The sequence below is a fragment of the Myotis daubentonii genome, chromosome X, assembly GCF_963259705.1.
Source record: "Myotis daubentonii chromosome X, mMyoDau2.1, whole genome shotgun sequence".
NCBI lineage: Eukaryota > Metazoa > Chordata > Mammalia > Chiroptera > Vespertilionidae > Myotis > Myotis daubentonii.
Window position 1 is genome coordinate 27,178,454 of NC_081861.1, and position 23,750 is coordinate 27,202,203.

Consider the following 23,750-nt stretch of genomic DNA (forward strand, 5'->3'; position numbering starts at 1 on the left):
AATGCTTTGTAAACTATAAAATTCAATTCAACTGTTAATTATTACTCTTGTTATATCTCAAGTAGATTGTAAGCTCCTTGTCCACGGGAACTACTTTTCCAAATTCCCTAATGTGCCCACACCTAGCAGGCACTCAATAAATGTTTGTTGGATTTTTTTAAGAGAAAAAAAAAAAACACGCCAAACATTAACACCACCGCTGCTTTGAATCTTTAGGGCTCCTACAAAAGGAAGACTGAGGTCGCTTGCCCTGTCTTCTCCAGTGGAAATGTTATGTGCATTTGCTCTGCATTCTCTATGTCACTAGTAAACTCTGAATTCTGCTTTTTCAGTAAAGATATCAGATAATTTTTTTATTTTATGCATATATATATATATATATATATATACATATAAATACATAGCACAGTAAGGATGCTAAAATGAAATATGATGTTTGGCATTTAATTCAAAATAATACAGATGGAGGAAGTGGGTGGGGAGTATAGATGAAACAAGATTGACCATGAACTGATGACTGCTAAAGCTGGGTGATGGGCTTTGTTTCAAACACACTCTTGCATATGTTTGAAACTTCTTACAATGAAAGTTTGTGAAGTGTGCTAAATCAAAGGTGAGCATAAATAATGCCTGGCACAGCACTTTGCACTGCACATGGGTAGTCAATAAATCTGGTGAATCCATGAAAGAATATGGAGTCAAATCTAATAAAGAGCACAAAATGAATACATTACTAAAATTTTCCAAGTTAAATCACAAATGCAATTTAAATGCTATTATCTTCCAAGGAAGAACACATGAAAAAAAATGATTGGCAATAAAGGTGGGTAGTTTTCAAGGAGTAATAGCATAGAACATAGTATTTACTGAGCAGTCACTATATTCCAGGAACAGTGCTCAGAGCTTTATATGCATTACTTCATTTAATCCTTATAATAATCCTATGAGGTATTTTTATAATCACCACCTGAGGATATGTTTATTGAATTTTTTTAGAGAAAGGAAGACAGGAGGCAGAGAGAGTGTAAGAGGAAGGAAGTTGGAGGGAGTGAGGGAGTGGAAAGGAGAGTGAGAGAAATATCAGTGTGAGAAGGTTGCCTCCCATATGTGCCCTGACTGGGGATCGAACCCGCAACCTAGGATTGTGCCCTGACCCAGAGTCAAACCCAACCACCTTTTGGTGTATCGGACAACGCTCAACCAACTGAACCACCCAGCCAGGACTGAGATGGGCTTTTCCCCCAATTTTACAGATATAGTATCTATGGTTCTAAGGGATACTAAATAACTTGCTCAAGATCATGTAAATAGTAAGTGGTAGAGAAAAGATTCAAATACAGTGGGGCCTTGACTTATGAGTGTCCCGACTAACGAGTTTTTTGAGATACGAGCCGTCTCTCGGCCGATTTTTTGCTTTGAGTTGTGAGCTAAAATTCGGGTTATGAGCCAGCTTCAGATACCCCACCGCTAGTTGGCGCAGCGAATGTCACAGTGAACGCTACAACATCAGTCCAGCATCACGTGTCTCACTCGTTCACTTCTTGATTTGACATACGAGTAATTTGAGTTACGAGTTCCGTCACGGAACGAATTAAACTTGTAAGTCAAGGCCCCACTGTAGAGATCTGATTTCAAAGCCCATATTCAACCAGTGTATGAAACTGCCTTTCTAGTACTTCATAAATCTATTTAATGCTACCTAATTTAAAAGGTTTTGAAAGACTTTGACACCACATTAAAATTTCCCTTAAACTCCCACATAGTAAAAGTAGTGAAGATTTGAAGTTGTAGCATACTCTAGAGAAAATGAACAAGGGAAAGAAAATACTAAGGAAATATTAAAGTATGCAAAGGCTTTGAATTACACAAATGATAACATACTTTCAACATACTTCTAACAAAGCTTCTGAATTGTCTTAGGGCAGTGGTTCTCAACCTTCTGGCCCTTTAAATATAGTTCCTAATGCTGTGGCCCAACCATAACATTATTTTCGTTGCTACTTCATAACTGTAATGTTGCTACTGTTATGAATCGTAATGTAAATATCTGATATGCAGGATGGTCTTAGACGACCCCTCTGAAAGGGTCGTTCGACTGCCAAAGGGGTCACGACCCACAGGTTGAGAACCGCTGTCTTAGGGCATCCACCAGGTCTCTGAAAATCAAGGTCAGAGCCTCCAAGGTTAGACAGAAACAATTCCTTTACATTCTCTCAGAACATGTGGGATTTTATGGTCACTATAATTGTGGCACTTATCACTTACAATACCTTTTTAGGTAATTTCATACTTATTAAAATTTGTAAAAAAAATTTTCTATATATCCTTTACCCAAATGTTAATATCTTACCACATTTGCTTTAGCATTCATTCTAAAACTTCATATACTTTTTTTCTGAAAGATTTAAGAGTAAGAAGCAAATGCGATACCCCTTTACCTCTCTAAGTACTTCCATGTGTTACCACTGTATTGTAATCAGTTGGTCACATATCTGTCACTAAATTGTGTCCACCCCACCCTCAAAAAACTGAAACCCTGTTTTATTTATTCATCTTTCTCTACTAATACTCAGTGCAAGAGAAGTTATAGGACAACTAATTATCACCCCAAATAAGTGACATGGTAAATACCGTGCTTAGATTTAAGCCAAAGAAAATAAAGAGGTTACAAACATTTCTTGAACACTCATCCCATGCAAAACATTATATATTAGGTAATTTAAAAAAAAGAATAAAGCACAAGTTTGGCTCTTTACAATTTCAAGAACCTAAACTGAGCTTAGGTTACATTTGTGACGATGATAAATCCTATAAGTAGGTCCTCGGGTTATGTCAGAGATCCATTTCTACGGAGCAACATATTCACCATAAGTCGGAACCCAACTACATAAGTACCTACGTCACTCACCTGGAGCACATACAGAGTAGTAATGAAGTGAAACAGTAAAAAAAATTTAAAAGAAAGATAAGAATTCCTGACCTTTACTTGTGGTAAATTAATAATAAAAAACATAAAGCACATATGTACATATGTCGAAATGACGGAAGTTTTTTTTATAAATAAATGGGAGATGGCGACGTAACCATGAAACGATGTACGTAGAGTCCGTAACCCAAGGACTGCCTGTACATTATTACTGTGAATGACTAACACTCAGCATCTATTCTAGATACCACTTTTTATCTCAGCACAGATTACTTTGCTCAATATAAATTATTAAAGACAAAGGCTTTAACCCCTTAATGAAAATGTTTTTAAAAGAACCACTATTCAGCCCTGGCTCAGTTGGTTGGGAGCCATCCCATGCACTGAAATGTTACCAGTTTTATTCCCGATTCCTGGGTTAGGGCACATACCCCAGGTGTAGGCTTGATCCCTGGTGGTGGGGTGGCAGGGTGGTGGGGTTGGGGGTGTGGGTGGACTGTAGGAGGCAGCAGATCAATGTTGCACTTTCACATCAAGGTTTCTATCTCTCCCTTTCCCTTCCTCTCTCTTTCTGAAAATCAATAAACTATTCTTTAAAAGAAAGAAAAAAACTATTATTCATGTCATCATAGTTTCTTGTAGGAACTCAAATACTTAGTGATGACAAGCTATCATATTAAAACACTTCTATAAAACAGACAGTAGCATCAGTTACAAGGTAGAGCTATTTGCTATTATCTATGTTTGACATTTTTGAAATATTGCTTTAAAAAAGGCAAAGAATATACCTATTATCTAAACACAGGACAACAAAAGAAAAACATAAGGTGTAGGATTTAATTCTGGTTATTCCTGTCCATTTTAATTTTGGCTGTTCCTGGTCCACAGACTATGCTATCTTCTTCCCCTTCTTGTTGCTAACAATTACCAACTCCCAATCATTCTGCCTCACCAATCAGACTTTCTTTTTAAAAAAAAATATTTTTATTGATTTCAGAGAGTAAAGGAGAGGGAGTGAGAAACAGAAACATCAATGATGTGAGAGAGAATTATTGATTGGCTGCGTCAAAACCCAGGCATGTGTCCTGATGGGGAATCAAACCATAACCTCCTGGTTCATAGGTGGACACTCAACCAACTGAGACACACTGGCCGGGTACCATTTTGTTTTAATTTCCCCAGGTCAATGTTAGTTAAATTTCCCAAGACCTCGCCATTCTTCCTTCAAAATGCATCTGTCAAGTCCCATTTTTTTCTATCACCATTGCTACTGCCTGGAGTCAGGGTCATATTTCCTCATATCTGTACTAGGGCAACATCTTTCTAAATGATTTCCTCTCCCTGCCATACCAGCAGTGCACCAATCAGACTTTCTTTAGCACACAATTCATAGCCCTTTTCTCCATCTCAACCCCTGTCATCATCCTGGATGATTTCAACTGTCCAAATGGACAACCCCAGCAAAACCTAACCAGTCAATTCTTTGATCTTCAATAATGTCCATTAACCTTCCAATCCATATAATCATCCAAAACAATTCTGCCTCTGAAATAACTTTATCACACACTGGGACCATAAAAGCTTGCTTTCCCAAGTACTTTCATTCTCATTGCTCTTCAACTTTGTCAAGACCTCCAGGCTATAATTCCTTCCTGTTTTTCTTTTCTTGCCTTCACATCCCTATCTTAGATTTCTCTCTTGCAAATACCCTAAATTCCCTCACCCCTTTATTTCTTTGTTGAGCCCACTAAGCAAAATCAGGATTCTAAATTAAACAAATAGCCACTTTCTCTATGCTACACCCAGGATCCTGAATTGCTGGAGGAAAGCCACACAAACTGACTGATGATATCACTATGTAAATTCATGGTTACCAACCTCAAATGGTCCTTCAACAGTCTAGAAACATTACATTTCTCTAGGCAAACTTCCTCTCCTGGTCTTCACAACTATTCTTTCAAAGCTTTCTCCTTGGGGGGATAAGGACAAATGTAATACCTTAATCAATAAAGAAAAAAATAAACAAACAAACCAACAATAAAACCTTTTCCTTCAACTTCCAAACATCATTCTTCTTTCTACAGTCTCCCTCAGAGTGAAAATAGACTGGTAGGAACTGCCTATCCTCTTCCTTAATTCCTATTACAGTGTAAATATCCTCCTATTATAGGACAATTGTTCCACTTCTACAATGAATCCTCCTTCCTGTACCTCCAATCTCTTCTTGTCTATAGGATCTTTTCTCGTAAGTATTTATGTATCAATTAACCACCCCCTCTCAAAAAGGCCAATTAAATGAAAGAATCCAATCTGAAAAGGCTATATACTGTACAATTCTAGCTATATCACTTTCTGGAAAAGTAAAAACTATGGGAAGAATAAAGAGATTCTAAAATTTAATATTTCAAAACACAGTTCATGTTATGTCAAACTAACATGATAGACTGAATTATACAGTATTTATCATTTTAAGTATTAGCAAAGTAGGTATTGAGCCACAGATGGCAAATGATGAAAATGCCACAGGTACCAATTCCTCTTTGATGTACAGACTAGTACAGTACAATTTTCAAACAAAGACAGTCCCTAAAATTCAACCTTATAAACTCCCATCATAAATTACAATCATAAAGTAGAACATGTTTCCCATTAGAACAATGAAATAATGGGAAGTTCTGCTTTTGACAAAAAACAAATAAATATAATAACACTAGAGGCCCGGTACACAAAAATTTGTGCACTCGGAGGGTCCCTCAGCCCAGCCTGTGCCCTCTTGCAGTCTGGGACCCCTCAGGGGATGACCACCTGCTGGCTTAGGCCCACTCCCCGGGCGATTGGGCCTAAGCTGGCAGTCAGACATCCCTCTGGCAGCTCGGGAGCCCTCAGGGGATGTCCACTTGCCAGCGGGGAGCAGGCCTAAGCTGCAGTTGGACATCCTTAGTGCTGCTGAGGAGGCGGGAGAGGCTCCCACCACCACAGCTGTACTGGCAGCCTTCAGCCTGGCTTGTGGCTGAGCAGAGCTCCCCCTGTGGGAGCGTACTGACCACTAGGAGACAGCTCCTGCATTGAGCATCTGCCCCCTGGTGGTCAGTGTGTGTCATAGTGACCAGTCATTCCCAGTTGTTCTGCTGTTAGGGTCAATTTGCATATTACCCTTTCATTATCTAGGATAGAGGCCTGATGCATGGGTGGGGGCTGGCTGGTTTGCCCTGAAGAATGTCCCAGATCAGGGTGGGGGTCCTGCTGGGGTGCCTGGCCAGCCTGGGTGAGGGGCTGATGGCTGTTTGCAGCCTGGCCACAGCCCCTTCAGGGTGGGGGGTCCTGCTGGGGTGCCTGGCCAGCCTGGGTGAGGGGCTGATGGCTGTTTGCAGCCTGGCCACAGCCCCTTCAGGGTGGGGGGTCCTGCTGGGGTGCCTGGCCAGCCTGGGTGAGGGGCTGAAGGCTATTTGCAGGCTGGACACAGCCCCCCGTGGGGACCCTCACCCCATTAGGGTGTGGCCATCCTAGGTGAGGGACTGATGGCTGTTTGCAGGCTGGCCACAGCCCCGAGCTACCCAAGCTCCCAGTGGAGGCTGGCTGGAAGCAGGTATCTGGGATTTATTTAGCTTCTATAATTGAAACTTTGTTGCCTTTTGCGGAGGCCACAGCCAGCCAGAGCAGGCGGGAAGCTTGGCTTCCTCCATCATTGGGGCAACCAAGCATCCTGCTTGCTCCAGCTCCATGGCTGATGGCCGCCATCTTGGTTGGGTTAATTTGCATATAGTCACTCTGATTGGCTGGTGGGAGTGGCCTGGGTGCAGCGAAGGTAGGTCAATTTGCATGTTTCTCTTTTATTAGATTAGCTATTCAACATAAATGAATGTTATAAAAATCAAAGTTCAATAAATATGAACTCTGTAATGCTTTACTTTTTTAGTGTGCTTTCTTTTTTTTGGTTAATCTGAAAAGGAAAATGGCGGGGGCGGTGGTCTTGCAACCTAGTTCAGTATCTGGTTAAAACTGTAGTCTTAACTTCCCCACTCTGACTAACTTGGGTGGAGCTGCAGAACCTAACCCCAGTGCCCCACCAAGACTGACTTGGGTCAAGCTGTGAGCTGTGGGGACCCTCAGGGGCCTGCCACAGGAGGAGATATATAGGTCAGAGCCTCCCCACAAGTTCAGTTCAGGCTTTGGATCCGGAATTCCCCTGGATTAGCAGATCTGTGAAATAAAGGTTAAATTTTCCTCTCCCAGAGTGCTGGCTGAGCATTCTCCCATCCATTCTGCAACAACAAATCCTCACCTGAGGATATTTTTCAATTGATTTTTAGAAGTATTGGAAGGGAGGGGGAGAGACACAGAAAGAGAAACATCCATGTGAGAGAGACACATTGGTTGGTTGCCTCCTGCAGGAGCTCTGACTGGGACCAAGGATTGAGCCTGCAACTGAAGTACATGCCCTTTACCTGCCGGGAGCCGGTCCATCCTTGCTGTTTCAAGGGACCTGGCATATATGGCATACTGTTCTTTATATGTTTGCTCACCTTCTTGGCGCTGTGTTTTAACCAAGGTCACCTCTCCTAGAAAGGTTGAATCCCCAGGTAGGGATTTTCCCCTGAAGTTAGGGAGGGAATAAAACCCCTCAACTAAGTGCCAGGCTGGTAATTAATCCCTTTAACTATGAACAATCATGCTTAAACTACATAATCTTTTCTCCCTGGAATGGAGATAAGAAACGCCCTAACCTTTGTAATAGAGATTGATAGGATTGAATCAACTGGTATAAATACAGTTGTAACAAGACAGAAACACACAGAACTCAGAACACAGAACTGAGAACACAGGGCTTGGAAGAGAGGACCAAGAGAGACAGAGCCTAGGCACAGAACCTACACAGAACGTTCTCTAGGGACAGAAGAACTTCGCTGGCGAGAGCATGCCGGAGGATCCTGGACAGGGACTGGCCTCGGAGCCTGGAGGCGGAGCCTGGCGAGAGAGCATGGCAGGGGATCCTGGACTGAACCTGACTACAGAAATTGGCAAGAGAACCTGACTAGAACCTGGTGACTGAACCTGGCTGGAGACCCTGACAAGTGAACCCAGCTATGATGATCAACTGAACGCTATCTCTGTATCGTTCCTTCTTTGCCGACCCCGTCCACACCTTAGGGGACCCCTGGACCTGCTGGGGTTGGACCCCGGCATTTACCAGAATCAAACAAAAGATCCTTAAGTCTGCAGGCCAATGCTCTATCCACTGAGTGAAGCTGGCTAGGGCTGTAATACTTTTAAATTGTCAAATTATGCTTCAAGTTCTACAATTTGAGTATAAACACAATGTGTATAAAAGTACACAAAACTCAACAATCGAATCAATTGTATCAAAAATTTGAATTGTAGTAATCTTGCCAGTTACATTAAAAGAAAATTCATCTTGAAAAGTATGTATTTAGATAGTTCTCATTAATATGTTTCTCAAAGCATAAAGTGGTCAAAATTATTCAACTTTACATAGTCTGCAGTGACTTTCCTCCACCACTAGATGGTACTATCAGCTTCAGAAATCTAAAGAATAAAAGGGGAGATGTCTAAATCATTTGCTGCCATCCTCAAATTTCCTGCCTCAGTATGCTCATATACTTGTGTTCATCAGGTCATAAGTCTCAATCCTTGGCTTGCCATATATGGTCACTACAATCTTAAAGGGAATCAAATAAATACACTGTTAAAATCTGAAGTAGAAGATGGGAAAGCTTACTCTTAACTTTTCACAAAAGGTTTTCAATTCAATTCTAGAATTAAGTAAGGAAGAAACTGAAGAAAAGCACTATAAAAGTTGCCCTTGCCGGTTTGGTTCAGTGGACAGGACATCAGCCTATGGGCTGAAGGGTCCTGGATTCGATTCCGATCAAGGGTACTTGCCCAGGTTGCAGGCTCAATCCCCAGTAGGGGAAGTGCAGGAGGCAGGCAATCAGTGATTCTCATCATTGATGTTTTTATCTCTCTCTTCCTCTCCCTTCCTCTCAGAAATCAATAAAAATACATTTAAAAACAAAACAAAACACTATAAAGGTTTATCAGTTGCACTTTAGCACTTCAAAAAGTTTGCTATTGTTTTTCTAATCTGTTTATGTTAAAAACAAGTTTTTGCTAACGACTGTATTTTTAACCAGCACTTTTATTTTTTTTTAATATTTTTAATGATTTCAGAGAGGAAGGGAGAGGGAGAAAGAGAGAAACATCAGTGATGAGAGAATCATTGACCAGCTGCCTCCTGCACGCCCCCTATTGGGGATCGAGCCCACAACCCGGGCATGTACCCTTGACCGGAATCGAACCCGGGACCTTTCAGTCTACAGGCCAATGCTCTATCCACCAGCGAGGGCTAACCAGCACTTTTAAAGTATTTGGACTAATCTGGAGTCCAGAGTAGAAGTAATACCAGTTTGTATTTTAAAATCAAGTTCTCTAGAACCTGGCTAGAGAACCTGGTTAGGCTGATGATCAATTGAATACTGCCTCCGTCCACACCTTTGGGAACCCCTGGACCTGCTGGGGTTGGACCCCAACAGTATCCAGCGCCTACAATGTATCAGTACAATATCCAAAACACCAGAGCAAACAGCCGGTATGTGAAGAGGGAGAACAGTGGGTATAACTAGACACAGAGATAACCCAGACATTTGAATTAGCAAACAAGGACTTAAGGTTACTCTTATAACCATGACAAAAAGAACCTGCAGGAAAAGAGAGTTGTAATGGTGGCAGACAGGGGAGATTTCGGGTGATACTAGTATATATAAAGGAGAATACAGGAGAGAGATGGAAACCGGAGGGAGGAGGGTGGAAAAGTGCCTTAAGAGATACATCAGCCCAAAGCAACTTGTGGTTCCTGTTGGGATCCTGACTGAAATAAAGCGACCGTAAGAACAAAACAGAAAAAAAAAAATCAAGTTCTAAGAGATCAAAAAAGACAACAAATACCCTAACACTGATAATTAGGTAAATCTTTTCTTTAAAAAATATTTTTTATTGATTTCAGAGAGGAAGGGAGAGGGAGGAAAGAGAGATAGAAACATCAATGATGAGAGAGAATCATTGGTTGGCTGCCTCCTGCTCGCCTCACACAGCAGATCAAGCCTGCAACCCAGGCATATGCCCTGACCAGGAATTGAACCTGTGACCTCTTGGTTCATATGTTCTGTGCTCAATCACTGAGCCATGCCAGCTAGGCTGGGTAATTCTTTATAAAGAAACAACTTCCTAAAACAACAGGCTCAAACTATTCTAATTCTAAGCAACATGTTCTAGGAAACTTAAAAACAAAACACTTTAAAGATCATTAATCTAAATGGAAGGATAGAACAATATGAGATGAAATTTAAGCCTTTTTATATTACACTAGAGGCCTGGTGCATGAATTCATGCATGGGTGGGGTCCGGCCGGCCCACCCTGATTGGGGCCGATAGGCCAGGCGGGCCAGGGGAAGGGAACACGGGAGGTTGGCTGGCTGGCCCCACCCCCTGGTCGAACTCCGGGTAGAACTCCTGATAGAGGGGACAATTTGCATATTAGCCTTTTATAATATAGGATGTAAAAGTGTCAAAGCCACCTGTTTGAAAAAGTTTAAAACAAGTGAGAATTCAATTTGAGAACTGTCCCATACCTTTTAAAAACCAAGTATAACTTGGCTAACTTTACATAAAAATAATTAACCTGGTCTTGTATAAATTTAAATAAAAAGAAACTATAAAGTAATTTTAGGTTTATATTTAAAACTTGATTATTTCTTATCAACATGTCTGTATTTAAAAAAAAAACCAAGTACTACAATGTAAATAAAAATTTAACAGAAAGCCCGGTGATGACAAAATGTACTAGTATCCTCAGTTCACATTTCTATATTAGACAGTAGGCCAATTATTAACTCTATAATCCACTAAAACATTTATATAAACACAGAAATCCCTAACCATTAGCTTCATTTGATTAACTCTTTACAAAAAGTTTAAGATAAAGTTTTTTAAAAAATTCAGATCTTTTTCACTATTGTACATTAGTTTATCCTAATGCTTTTCTTAATTCTTCAAAATGTATTCGATATTGAGGTACATCCAATGATAAAAGTTAATATAATTTACTCATATTTTACTCAAATTTCTTCTTGCAATTGACAATTGACTGAATGACGTACCTTCAGAGTTATGTGCAGTTTTCTTGTGTTTCCTGCAATAAACCCTATAAAAATGAAGAAATTAAAAATTATCAAGTAAACAAACTAAACCCATTTTTCAAATTTAAAAAATGAGGAATACACTTTACCCCAATTACAAGCTAGATTCCCAAAACCTTACTATTAAACTTTATATGCCATTTCACCAAGCATTAAATTACTTACCAAAAACACTCTTTACGATGATGAAATATTTTGAAATGGGGAAGTTTTTTAAAAAAGCCTAAAGAAAGTATAACTTAAAAAATTTTAAAGAGAAGTTGAATAATTACATGTAAATTCCTTGTGAAGGTTTTTCTCGTATTTGAGCTTTATCATGCAATGCACAGTGGTAGTGGTACGTCCTGTGACATGTTTTCACATCACAACCAATTGTTGCTCCAGGACAATGGCACAAAGAACACATCTACAGCAAAACAATAAAATATTATTAGTGTGTGATTTTGCTAAGGCAGTGTGATATCAGGTTAGAGGCATATTAATCTCTGTCAAGGAAAACAAATTGGTTAATGAAAAGTTGTGTAACTTAATGCTATTTTTCTTGGGTTCATGCCAAGAAGTAATTCGAATACAATTCTACCAGGGGTGCTTTTTTCCCATGTTAAACAATAACAAAATTAATGGAATATTAATGTCTATTGTTTCACTGTGGTCAAGAGAAAATTTGAAATGTTGCAGATAAGGGATGTAAACTGTATAGAATTAAGAACTATTCACAATCCAGATCTTCCTAGAAATGTAAATTATAACTGGTGAAAATGCCTCATACCAGAAAAAAATTTCCTTTATATTTCCACATAATCAATGAGAATCTTTGGGAAAAAACAACCTTCACATACTATTTGGGAACCTGGTAAAATCAATTTTAAGTGAGGGAAGGAAAGAAGACAAAAAGAATTAGGTAGATTCTAAATGCCTTAAGCTCTAAAAATATTTTGTGATGTAATCTGTTACTTACCTCTTGCATTATGAATTCAAACAAATAGATAAAAGAACAGATTCTTTCAACATATTTTAATATACCTTACCTTATGACTTTATTGAATAACTCATATTGTTTAACTAGCTCATGATCTAAAACTAGGAAAAATTATTTTTAAAAAGTAGCATAACAATTATGTAACAATGATTGTTAGTGGTTTGATTAACATATTACAATATATTGTGCAGAGTGGCCTTTTGATAAGGCTATCTTCTAAGCCATAAATGCCATGCCAAAATAAACTCATAATAAGGTAAATCTTAAAAACTGCTCATTTGTTTTTAAATTGCTAGATACCTCATTCAAAACTGTCCTTATTCCTCTTTATTCATTTTAACATAAATAACATTTACCATCCTAATTTTAGATTACTTGGCCCTAAAGCAATTTGATTTACCAAGAGGCTAATATAGATTCCAATAAATTTTCTTGTGTTGCTCTAAGCAAGTCAAACACTCAAAATCTTTTTCCAGCTATCATTCAAAAAATACTCATATATAAGTCAGAAACAGAAACATTCTCAATACAGGTACTTCCAAGAAAACATGAGGGCCAGTGTCAATTATTAATACTAGTGAAATACTCCACTTCCTTAAATAAATATAGAAACTTTTAGTAAATTACATTTCCTTTTTTAAAATATATTTTTATTGATCTCAGGAAAGGAGAGGGAGAGTTAGATAGGAACATCAATGATGAGAGAGAATCATTGATGGGCTGCCACCTGCATGCCCCCCACTGGGAGTCGAGCCTGCAACCTAGGCATGTGCCTTGACCAGGAATCAAACTGTGACCTCCTGATTTATAGATCAGTGCTCAAACACTGAGCCATGCTGGTGGGGCAAGTAAATTACATTGCTAATCAAAACACATAGACTTATTATAGAAATTTTGGAAAACACAAAAGAGCACACACAAAAGATGAAAAATCACTCATACCAATCAAGCAGAGATTCTCTTTAAGTGTTGAATGCTTATGTGAAAGTATTTTCCATGTAATTTTGTATGTACCATTTTGCGAACTGTTTTTTTCCCCCGTTTTTTTTGCAACCTGTTTTTTTTAACCTAATAAATCGAACATTACCCCATTTCATTAAAAACTCTACTGCAAATAGTTCATCTTGAAATTACATCTAAAATGAGTTTGCATAAGTACATTTTGAAAAATGTATTAAATTCAATTAGCAGGCAAAAATGAAAGGAGAGATATTATTAAAAACTAGAGGCCCAATGCATAAAATTAGTGCAAGCTCAGCCCCAGCCATCGAGGCAGCTGCCTTTGCCTCAGCCCCCGCTGTCATGGCTTCATCTGGAAGGCCATCCAGAAAGATGTCTGGTTTAATTAGCATATAACACTTTTATTATCACAGATTGTACTAGGGGCCCGGTGCACGAAATTCGTGCACTGGAGGGGGGGTGTCTCTCAGCCCAGCCTGCCCCCTCTCACATTCTGGGAGCCCTCAGGGGATGTCCTACTGACAGCTTAGGCCCACTCCCTGTTCCTCTTGGGGAGCCGGCCTAAACCGCAGTCTGGCCTCCCTTTGTGGGAGGCGACTGGGCGGATCAGGGGAAGGCACCAGCCCCATCACCCCACTGCTGCAGCCACTGCCAGTCACCGCAGCCACCAAGGTGTTTTTATCAACACAGACTCCAGTCCCTTCACTATGAAAAAATGACAACTTTCTTTAGGCATTTTCAAGATTTGTCTTTCATAGGATATGACATTTCTTTCTTTATTATTTTTTTTTTATCCTCACCTGAGGATATGTTTCCATTGATTTTTAGAGAATGTGGAAGAAAAAGGGAAAGACAGAGAGAAACATCAAAGTGAGAGGAATACTTTGATTGGTTGCCTCCTGCATGAGCCCTGACCTGGGCCCCAGCCAGAGAGGAGCCTGCAACCTAGGTACATGCCCTTGGTCAGAATTGAACCCCGACCTTGCGGTCGGCAGGCCGAGGCATTATCCACTGAGCCAAACCAGCTAGAACAGGATATGACATTTTCAAGATGTGTCTTTCATAGGATATGACATTCCAGCAGCAGACCTTCATTTTTTTCTCCAGAAGTGTGGTGGAAAGACCCTAGATCACCTTTTTGGATTCTTATTACCCAAGTTACTAAGAATATTACCAGTGGCATACAGGGAACTTAGCCAATGAGCGGTCAGAAAAGGTGTTTCCTCTGTAGTTCACTCCGATCGCCGGCTCCACCCCTGCCCAGGTCTATAGCCTCTGGCTGAGGCTTCAGGCCTGGACAGGGGACCCCCCAGCTCTCTCCGATCGCGGGCTCTGCCCCTGCCCAGGCCTAACGCCTCTGGCCAAAGCGTTAGGCCTGGGCAGGGGACCCTTAGCTCCCTCCAATTGCCAGCTCTGCCCCTGCCCAAGCCTAAGGCCTCTGGCAGAGGGGTTAGGCCTGGGCAGGGGCCCCCTCGGCTCTGATCGCAGGCTCAGGCCCTGCCCAGGAGCCCCTGGCACAGGCCCTTCCTAGGCTGCTCAGGGCCCACACGTGACCTACCTCGGAGTGACCTGGGTGCCCGATGATGTTCTCGGGACCCAGGCCACTGGGCACTTTTGCATGCAAATTAACCACCATCTTTGTTGGACTAACTTGCATACTCTCCTGATTGGCTGGTAAGCATAGTGGAGGGACAATTTACATGTTTGTCTATTATTATAGACTAGAGGCCCGTTACACAAAGAGATTCGTGCAATAGGCCTTCCCTTCCCCTGGCTGCCAGCTCCGGCCAGAGCCTTCAGTCTTCGCTGCTCCAGCCGGAGCCTTCAGTCTTGGCTCCGCCACTTCGCGTCTATGTATACAAATTAACCACCATCTTTGTTGGGTTAATTTGCATACTCTCCTGATTGGCTTGTGAGCGTAGTGGAGGGACAGTCAATTTACAGGTTTTCTATTATTAGGTAAAACAGTGTACTGTGATCTGGATTAAAAATGGCGGCAAAAACGGCATGGATGGAACTGGAGAGCATTATGCTAAGTGAAATAAGCCAGTCAATAAAGGAAAAATACCACATGATCTCACTCATTCATGGTCAATAGAGACCATTATAAACTTTTGAACAATAATAGATACAGAGGCAGAGCTGCCTCAAACAGATTGTCAAACTGCAGCGGGAAGGCCGGGGAGGGTTGGGGGGCAGGAGGTAGGGGGGTAAGAGATCAACTAAAGGACTTGTATGCATGCATATAAGCATAACCAATGGACATAAGACACTGGGGGATAGGGGAGGCTAGGGGACTGTCTAGGGCGGGGGGATAAAATGGATACATATGTAATACCCTTTGTAATACTTTAAGCAATAAAAAAAAAAATTTAAAAAAAAATGGCGGCAAATTGGAAGGATGCTGCAGGGACATGCTCCCAGGAACAAGCTGGAATTACAACTGAAATATGGAAAGGCTTCCTGATTAATCAATGGAAAACTCACAGGAGAGAACCCTGATACCCAAGGACTGAAGGTGGAGACCACATAGAGACTGGTAGGAGGGGCGGAGGCGCAAAAGGGCTGGCTGGGCACCCACAGACAGCAACTGAAGTCCTGGAGAGTTATCTCAGTTGTGGGGGTTGCCACTGAGATCTAATCCCAAAGCGGGTTCCTCAGTAGAGAGCACCAATCTGAGGAGGGTACTCACATAACATCTAGCTGTGAAAAGCTGTGGAGAGCTGTCTGCCAGGGAGTGGCAGCTGAAAGTTCGGGCACCCTCTTAAAGGGCCAATGCACAAAAATTCCCAGTGGAGCCACCCACCTTGTGCTCTGGCAGAGGGAGGGTGAAGTGGACTGGAGCTGTGAGGGCAGAACCCAGGACTGGGAACTCGGAGGATAGAGCTCAGAAGGCAGATACCCCAAGTTTCCTGGGCCGAGTCATTCCCTCACAGAGCGGAGGACATCTTTCCCACATAGATATCTGCCTTGCCTGGGGGAAAGGCAGTCAATACACCCTATTGGAAAACACCTTGTCCTGAGGCCACTTAACAGAGTAAAAGTAACAATTAGCCTCCAGGCAGAAGCAACTGCCCCACCCTGTTGAAAAAACTCTTGCCACACCTAGGGACTACTGCCTGGGGGCAATTCAAGTCAGAATCCTATTAGTCTGTAGGCAGAGGTGGTCTCTGGAGGCTGAGTCTTAGCCTGATCCAATTAGTCAGAAACAGCCTTTAATACTGTCCTGCACTAGAGACTGAGAGGTGTAGAGCAGGGGTCCTCAAACTTTTTAAACAGGGGGCCAGTTCACTGTCCCTCAGACCATTGGAGGGCCGGACTATAGTTTAAAAAAAACTATGAACAAATTCCTATGCACACTGCACATATCTTATTTTGAAGTAAAAAAACAAAACGGGAACAAATACAATATTTGTATTTGCATGTGGCCCGTGGGCCGTAGTTTGAGGACCCCTGGTGTGGAGGAACTACCTAAAACATAGTTACAAACCCAGACAACCAAAATGAGGAAACAAAGAAACATCCCCCAAATGAAAGAACTAGAGAATTCTCCAGAAGAGATAAATGAAGCAGAGATAAGAAATTTATCTGAAACAGAGTTTAGAATAATGATCTTAAAAATGCTGAACAGTATGAAAAAAGATATAGTAACTATAAAAAAGAACAGTCTGAGATAAAGAATGACATAACACAAATAAAGAACACATTGGAAGGAATACACAGCAGATTAGGGGAAGCTGAGGATCAAATCAGTGAATTAGAAGACAGAGTTGAAAATATCACTCAATCAGAGAACCAAAAAGAAAAAAAACAATTAAAAAACAGAGGACAGCTTAAGGGAGCTGTGGGACAATGTGAAACGTAACAATATTAGAATAGTAGGTGTGCCAGAAGAGGCAGAAAGGGAGAAAGGAATAGAGAAGGTGTTTGAAGAAATAATGGTAGGAAACTTCCCTAACCTGGTAAAGGAAAAAGTCACACAATTTCAGGAGGCTCAGAGAACCCCAAACAAGAAGAACTCAAACAGACTCATGCCCAGACACATCATAATTAAAATGCCAAAAATTAAAGACAAAGAGAGAATCTTAAAGGCAGCAAGAGAAAAGAAAACTGTTACCTACAAAGGAGTTCCCATAAGGCTGAAACCTGATTTCTCATTAGAAACTCTACAGGCCAGAAGGGAATGGCATGAAGTACTCAAGGTAATGGAAAGCAAGGATCTGAGACCAAGATTACTATATCCAGCAAGGCTATCATTCAAAATAGACAGTCAAATAAAGAGCTTCCCAATTAAAAAAAAAGGCTAAAGGAGTTCATCTGCCCAAAGTATAACCAGTTAACTACAGCAACTTAGGGCTGATACTTTTTTTTAACTGAGAAGAAGATTGCCACTTTGGTCAATTTCTCTCAAGGAAGAAAAGAGGAAGACATACCAATAAAATGTTTTCAGAGAGTGAAAATTCTTTTCAAGTTTAGGAGCAGGAATTTTTCTCAATTAGAATTTATAGGATCTATTTTATACAACATTCATAAATAAACAAATACCTTCTTGCATATGAAATTCTGGCAAGGTACTAAAAAAATAGCAAAAATTATCCACAATAAAACTATAAATTTTAAATCTGTTTGTGTATCTATGAATACAAAATGGGAACATAATTATTACCTATAAGTCTACTATGTTATATTCCAACCCCTGAAATAATTTTCCCCCAAACGCCTATGGGACTTAAGATACAGTATTCATGTTGGCTCTTATCATTTTACTTCCACATATAGTTTATTATCTTTATAAATATATAGATTTCTTCCATTAATTATGTCTAGACTGGATTTTTTGGAAGACTAACACTATACCTTACAAAATAGTTAATTTTAAGCTTACTCTGTTATTGAAGACTTTAATATCTTAAGGCAAATCTTTTCTCATTCACATTTCTAATACCTGCAGATTTGGCATAATTATCTTCAGGTATGCCTGCAAATATTTAAACAGTCTGATCTAGGATTTGGAGAAGAACAATCAGTTGAAGCGGCACAGAATGAGTAGAGGCAAGAATATTTGGGGGGAAAGATTAGCTCTGTTAATAAACAAGGTCAAAAATAAGGAAGAGAGCCCTAGCCAGTTTGGCTCACTGGATAGAGCATCAACCTGGGGACTGAAGGGTCCCAGGTTCGATTCTGGTCAAGGGCATGTACCTTGGTTGCGGGCACATCCCCAGTGGGGAGTGTGCAGGAGGCAGCTGATCGATGCTTCTCTCTCATCAATGTTTCTGACTCTCTACCCCTCTCCCTTCCTCTCTGTAAAAAATCAATAAAAAATATATTTTAAAAAAATAAGGAAGAGATAAATATGTTAGGAAACCAGATATGTGGAACATTATGGAAAATACAAAAAAAGGACTTTATTTGAATAATAGGGAAATGGGGCCCTCCACCACAGCAAGGCAGCAGTGGTGGGACCTGAGTAATGTTATCCTGTATTCCACTTTACATAAAACATTTGCCCTCCAATTTGTCACAGTCCCTGCTGAGCCCTCAGCAGAATGACTGTTGGTTGCCATTTAATGTCATGCTTGCACTTTACCCATGGCTCTCTCAAATGTGGAAAAAGGAAAGTTAACCTGACAGAAACATGTTTTTCAAAAACAATGGTGGACCCCTTCCTTCCTGAGAAAAGGTCTGTCCCACATACCTAATATTTACTGAGAGCTAATTACCTGTCCCCAATATAGGTATGTCAATTCTTAGCTTATCCTGCTTGTATCCTCAATTTTAAGTTCTTGATTTAAATAGAGGTAAAAATTTCTTTGTTGATAATTTGTTTTACTCCTCTATTCAGTTTGCTATCTAGTAGACCTAGTAAATCTCAGTAATCAATTACCTCTTCCAACATGGGGAAAGTGTAAGAAAAGGTCCCATTTTATTTCAGATGTTTGAATGTCATCTTTATATTATGGTTAGAAGCTATACTATCTTTATTTTTAAATAAAATTATATATACTTAAGGTATACAACATAATGTTCTTTTTGGGTGCTTTAGTTTGGTCAGTCCTCACCTGAGGATATTTTTCCATTGATTTTTAGAGAGAGTGGAAGGGAGGGGGAGAGACACAGAGAGAGAAGCATAGATGTGAGAGACACATCAATTGGTTGCCTCCCACATGTGCCTGGAACCAGGGCAGGGTCTGATCCTACAACCAAGGTACGTGCATGCTCTTGACCAGAATCAAACCCGGGACCCTTTAGTCCAATGGCTGACACTCTATCCACTGATCCAAACAGGCTAGGGAACATGATGTTTTACTATACATATACATAGTTGAAATGATTATTACAGCCAAGCTAATTAATGTCAATTTTTTATATAGCTACCATTTCTTGGTGCATGTGGTGAAAGCACCAGAAAATCTACTCTCAGCAAATTTCCAGTATATAATATAGTATTATTAACTACTGTCATCATGCTCTACCTGAAACCTCTAGACTTATTCATCCTACATAATAGCAACTTTATAGCCCTTGACCAACATCTCCCTAGGTTCCTCATCTCCCCACCCCTGGTAAACACTGTTCTGATGTCTGAGAAGCTGTACTATGTTAAGATTAGGTTATGCCACATAACCAGAGTCTTAAGGAGCTGAGCCACTCATGAAAGAGGAACCAAGTCACGCATGAGAGGAGATAACAGAAACTGAAAGGACCATGACTTAGCTAAAAGTCCCACAGGGGCCGAAGGCTGGGACATACCTTCTCCTCAGTCAATTGAACCAGGCAAGAATTGAAATTCAGTTTGCAAAAGGAAGAAGTCTTAAGGAATAAAAGGAAAAATACTGCTTTCTCAGTAGCTAAGGAAAACTCATCTAAGACCACAGATAGATATAAAGTAAAACTAAAATAAGATCAATATCTTCTAGAATAGGGAAAAAGAGAAGGCTCTTGGGGAAAAGCTGAAATCTGATGGCTAGATAGAGTCAAGGGAGAGAGGGCTCTCTAAGATTTAGATTTGCCCTGATTAATTGCTCTATATCTATGATATACATCAGTAACTGACCACAGTATATAGATATAAATAATTCTCACAGCTAAGTAGTTACTGCTCTCAAGACACCTGCTCCAAGAAAATGGCTACAAATGTTCAGAGAATGTTCTTGAATCTGAAGGCAAAGAAAAAATACCAAAAGTGCTTGGAGTTGGAAACAGGGTACATAGGATATTTTTATAGGAAACGAGACAAAAAGTGAGAGCAGTTAACCTTACACTGGTGTTTGTTTTTAATAAAAGCAGCACAGTGTAGTTGGGGCAAGTTTTCAGAGCTGCCTAAAAATGCTCTTAACTCCGGGTTTATTGCTTTATTTATAGTAATACCTCACATATCCAACACAGAAAACAGAGTAAGTTCTGAATTATCTAGTTAACTGACAGTTATCCCATTTATTTGTTAAAATTTTCTAAAAGTAATACCATTTAATGGGAGGGTAGAACATGATCTTATAACCATTTCTGGTTTATCATTATAGCTACAATCCTATCTAATAATAGACAAACATGGTAATTGACCATACCTTCGCTACGCCTCCCATTGGCTAATCAGCACGATATGCAAATTAACCACCAACAAAGATGACGGCTAATTTGCATACTGCGGGCAGGGCAGGACAGTGCCATCACGCCTGCCCTGCCGCCATCTGGGCCTGCTATCTGCGACCCAGGGCGCAGACCCGGGGCGGCCAGGCAGGGCAGCGAAGGCTTGAAGGGGGCTCCGGCTGGAGCGAAGGCCTGGGTCCCGGGTGCTGGAGGAAAACCAGTGCCGGCAGCCAGGGGAAGGGAAGGCCTATTGCACGAATCTTTTCATGCAACAGGCCTCTGGTATATAATAATTAAGTCTAAATATAAAGCTAGAAAGCAAAAATAAAATCTGAAAGCTGTCAAAGTCACTGAAAAGTAAAAAACCTGATAGATTAGGACCTTAAATTCCAAGTGCTTCTAAAATAGAGAACTTCTAAAAATTACTTATTTTACTAGAGTAACAGACTAAATCCAAGCAGTTACTGAATAAATCTTTTCAAAAGTCTTTTGGAAATTGGAGGGCAATGAACTAAGTCTATTAAGTTCTTACTTAAACTAGTCTCCTGACCTTGCTCTGAATATCACATACTCCTATCCATATTTATGAATCATCATTGACAAGAAGTAAATTCCCTTATTGGAGCTTTTCAAGATTCTTTTTTCATCTGAAAGATCAGACAGACTTTTTCTGAGCTCAGATCATTAGGTTTAGGTTCTTTCTAAGGTGTAAGTCTTTCATGCTAAAATATACGCTAAACTGTGATGCTGTTGCTATACTTCATTTGTGAAGAACCCCAAATATCCATTCATGCTTAAGTACCGAGTCACCCCCTCAAAACCAGACATGGACTATTTTTTATTATTGGTTTGCATTCTCCTCCATTAGCACAGATAAATAAGAAGTAATTATATAATGAAATAAATTGACAGTATTCCAAATTACAAAGAAGTATTAAATGAAGGCAAAGAAAAAAATGTTTGAATTAAAAAAAAATTTAGCTAATTCAGTAATAGTCAAAGACCTGATTTTCTCCATCATTAGACTTCAAGTTTCTCTTTGGACTTCATTCATTCTCCGTAATTACTTCCAAAGTAAAGCAAAATTGATTTTAATATAAACAATGTAAAATACCTGCACACAAGTTAATCTGCATGTCATAATGAGAGCTTTTTAAAAAAATTCACATCTATATGAATACATTAATGATTCATGTACACTTAGTTACATAGAAAATTTACCTGTTTCCCTGCAAAATACCTTAAGGTGGAGTCCTGCAAACCCAATCCAGACCACCACCTGTTTTTATAAAGTTTTATCAGAACACAGACATGCTCATTTTTTTGTGTACTGTCTGTACCTATGACTGAGACCATATGGCTGGCAAAGCCTTAAATATTTATCTGGTCCTTTACACAAAGTTTGCCAACTCCTATCCCAAGGCAATGGTCCATGCCCAAGAGTGTTCATTAAAAGTCACTTGGGACCTTTTGCAAAAGATACCTGTCTGTAATCCCCTACCTCCCCTTTCTGATTTCATAGTTGGCTAGGTACCACTGTTGGTTAGTAACACTATTAGTCACCTTCTGCTCCTTTGTATGCAGTTAGCAGTGCTAGCATTTTTACACTGTGGGTGCTCCATTTTGTCCTTCATTAATGCTAAATGAGCCACACACTGTAAACAGCACTACCATTCAATACTTACTTAATACTTTAACCACTTTTTCCTCCTTGAAACTATTCTCCCTTTGACTTCTACAGCATCACTTTCTCAGTGGAACACATTTCAAATGTCACTTTCTATGAAGCCTCTGCCTTCTCAGGTAGAATAATGGCGCTCTTTCCCAACTCTCCTGTGGCATTCTTCAGATATTCCTAAAGCTAAACTATATTCATTCATGGTTGCACCCAAAGTGTTTCCATTTGTGCACGGTACAAAGTAGACACTCAATTAAGTATCTAACAAATGAACAGATACATGAATTCTAGATGCAGGTCTTGACAAATAATATAATGCCTATGTAAACAAAAATAACACCATACTGGATGAGTGAAAGCTGAAGAAACAAACAAAACTCCCATTTGAAGCATACACTGCTCTCTACCATCCTGAACAAATAACCAACCTGATTTTTCCCTCTAGATTTCTCTCCTTCTTTTTCAAACTGCTGGAGCTGCAAACAACACTAAAACACAGATTAACCAAAACAGGAATTTTAGGCTATACCATTACTTCCGTGGTCAATTTACACCTAGCTCATTATTAAGGCTTCACACTATTATCCAATTGAAGCTCTCTCTTTCAAATTCAACCAACAATTAATAAGTGGCCATTATTTATTAGAACACTATTGAGCACAACTGAGACATCAAGCACTGTGCTAAGTGTTTTCCATGCATTATCCTCACTTAATCCTATGCTAAGCAAGCAGAATAGTTTCTATTCCTCCAGAGTTCACAGATGAGTGGGGAAGAAAGGCTTGAGAACATGTAACAGATACAGTGTATATTGTTAAACTTTATGACAGAGGTAAAAGCTCAATAGGACTCAAAAAACAGAGAAAACTGATCGAGGAGATGAGTAACATGAGCACATATGCAGCAGTAGAGACAAGCAGAGGATAACTGGGAAACTGAGAGGAAAGGGAATGAGTTAAGGAATCGAAAAGGTGACTTAAGATATGACTTCTGAAGGGTACGGTGAGGCCTCTGGATATTGCTTTCTATGCAGTAAGGAATCAGGAAGATTTTTACTCAGAGAGTGACATTAGGTTTTAAAAGTAGAGATCAAATAATTACCAGTAGTATGTTGGAAGGGTGGGAAGAGGAAGACTGCATTTAGGAGGCCATTAAAAAAGAAAAGAAGGCAGAGACAACCCAGAAATAGAACCAAGTGACAGATGTGTAAGTATAAAGAATTGAAGGTAAAGAATTCGGAAAGAGAATCAGGTTTCAGGGTGGGGAGTTAACGAATATTGGTTTAGACAGGTTGAGTTTAAGATGCCTGCATGACAACTATGTATACCAGACAAATATGCAGCCATTCTCTTCCATTCTCCACAGTGACTACTGTATATCACTTATATCCTGAAAAATAATGCATTG

At 40.0% G+C, this 23,750-nt stretch overlaps 1 protein-coding gene across 3 annotated transcripts in view; it reads right to left on the reverse strand.

Annotated features, from left to right (window-relative positions):
* The window catches only part of PHF6 (PHD finger protein 6), a 62,211-nt gene that overhangs the window by 27,137 nt on the left and 11,324 nt on the right, over positions 1-23,750 (reverse strand). For all 3 annotated transcript variants that reach the window (XM_059680217.1, XM_059680215.1, XM_059680216.1), the window contains 2 exons: positions 11,412-11,545; positions 11,101-11,144 (listed from right to left, as the gene is read on the reverse strand). In XM_059680217.1, coding sequence (XP_059536200.1) covers positions 11,101-11,144; positions 11,412-11,545 — 178 coding nt within the window. The remainder of the gene's footprint in view (positions 1-11,100; positions 11,145-11,411; positions 11,546-23,750) is intronic.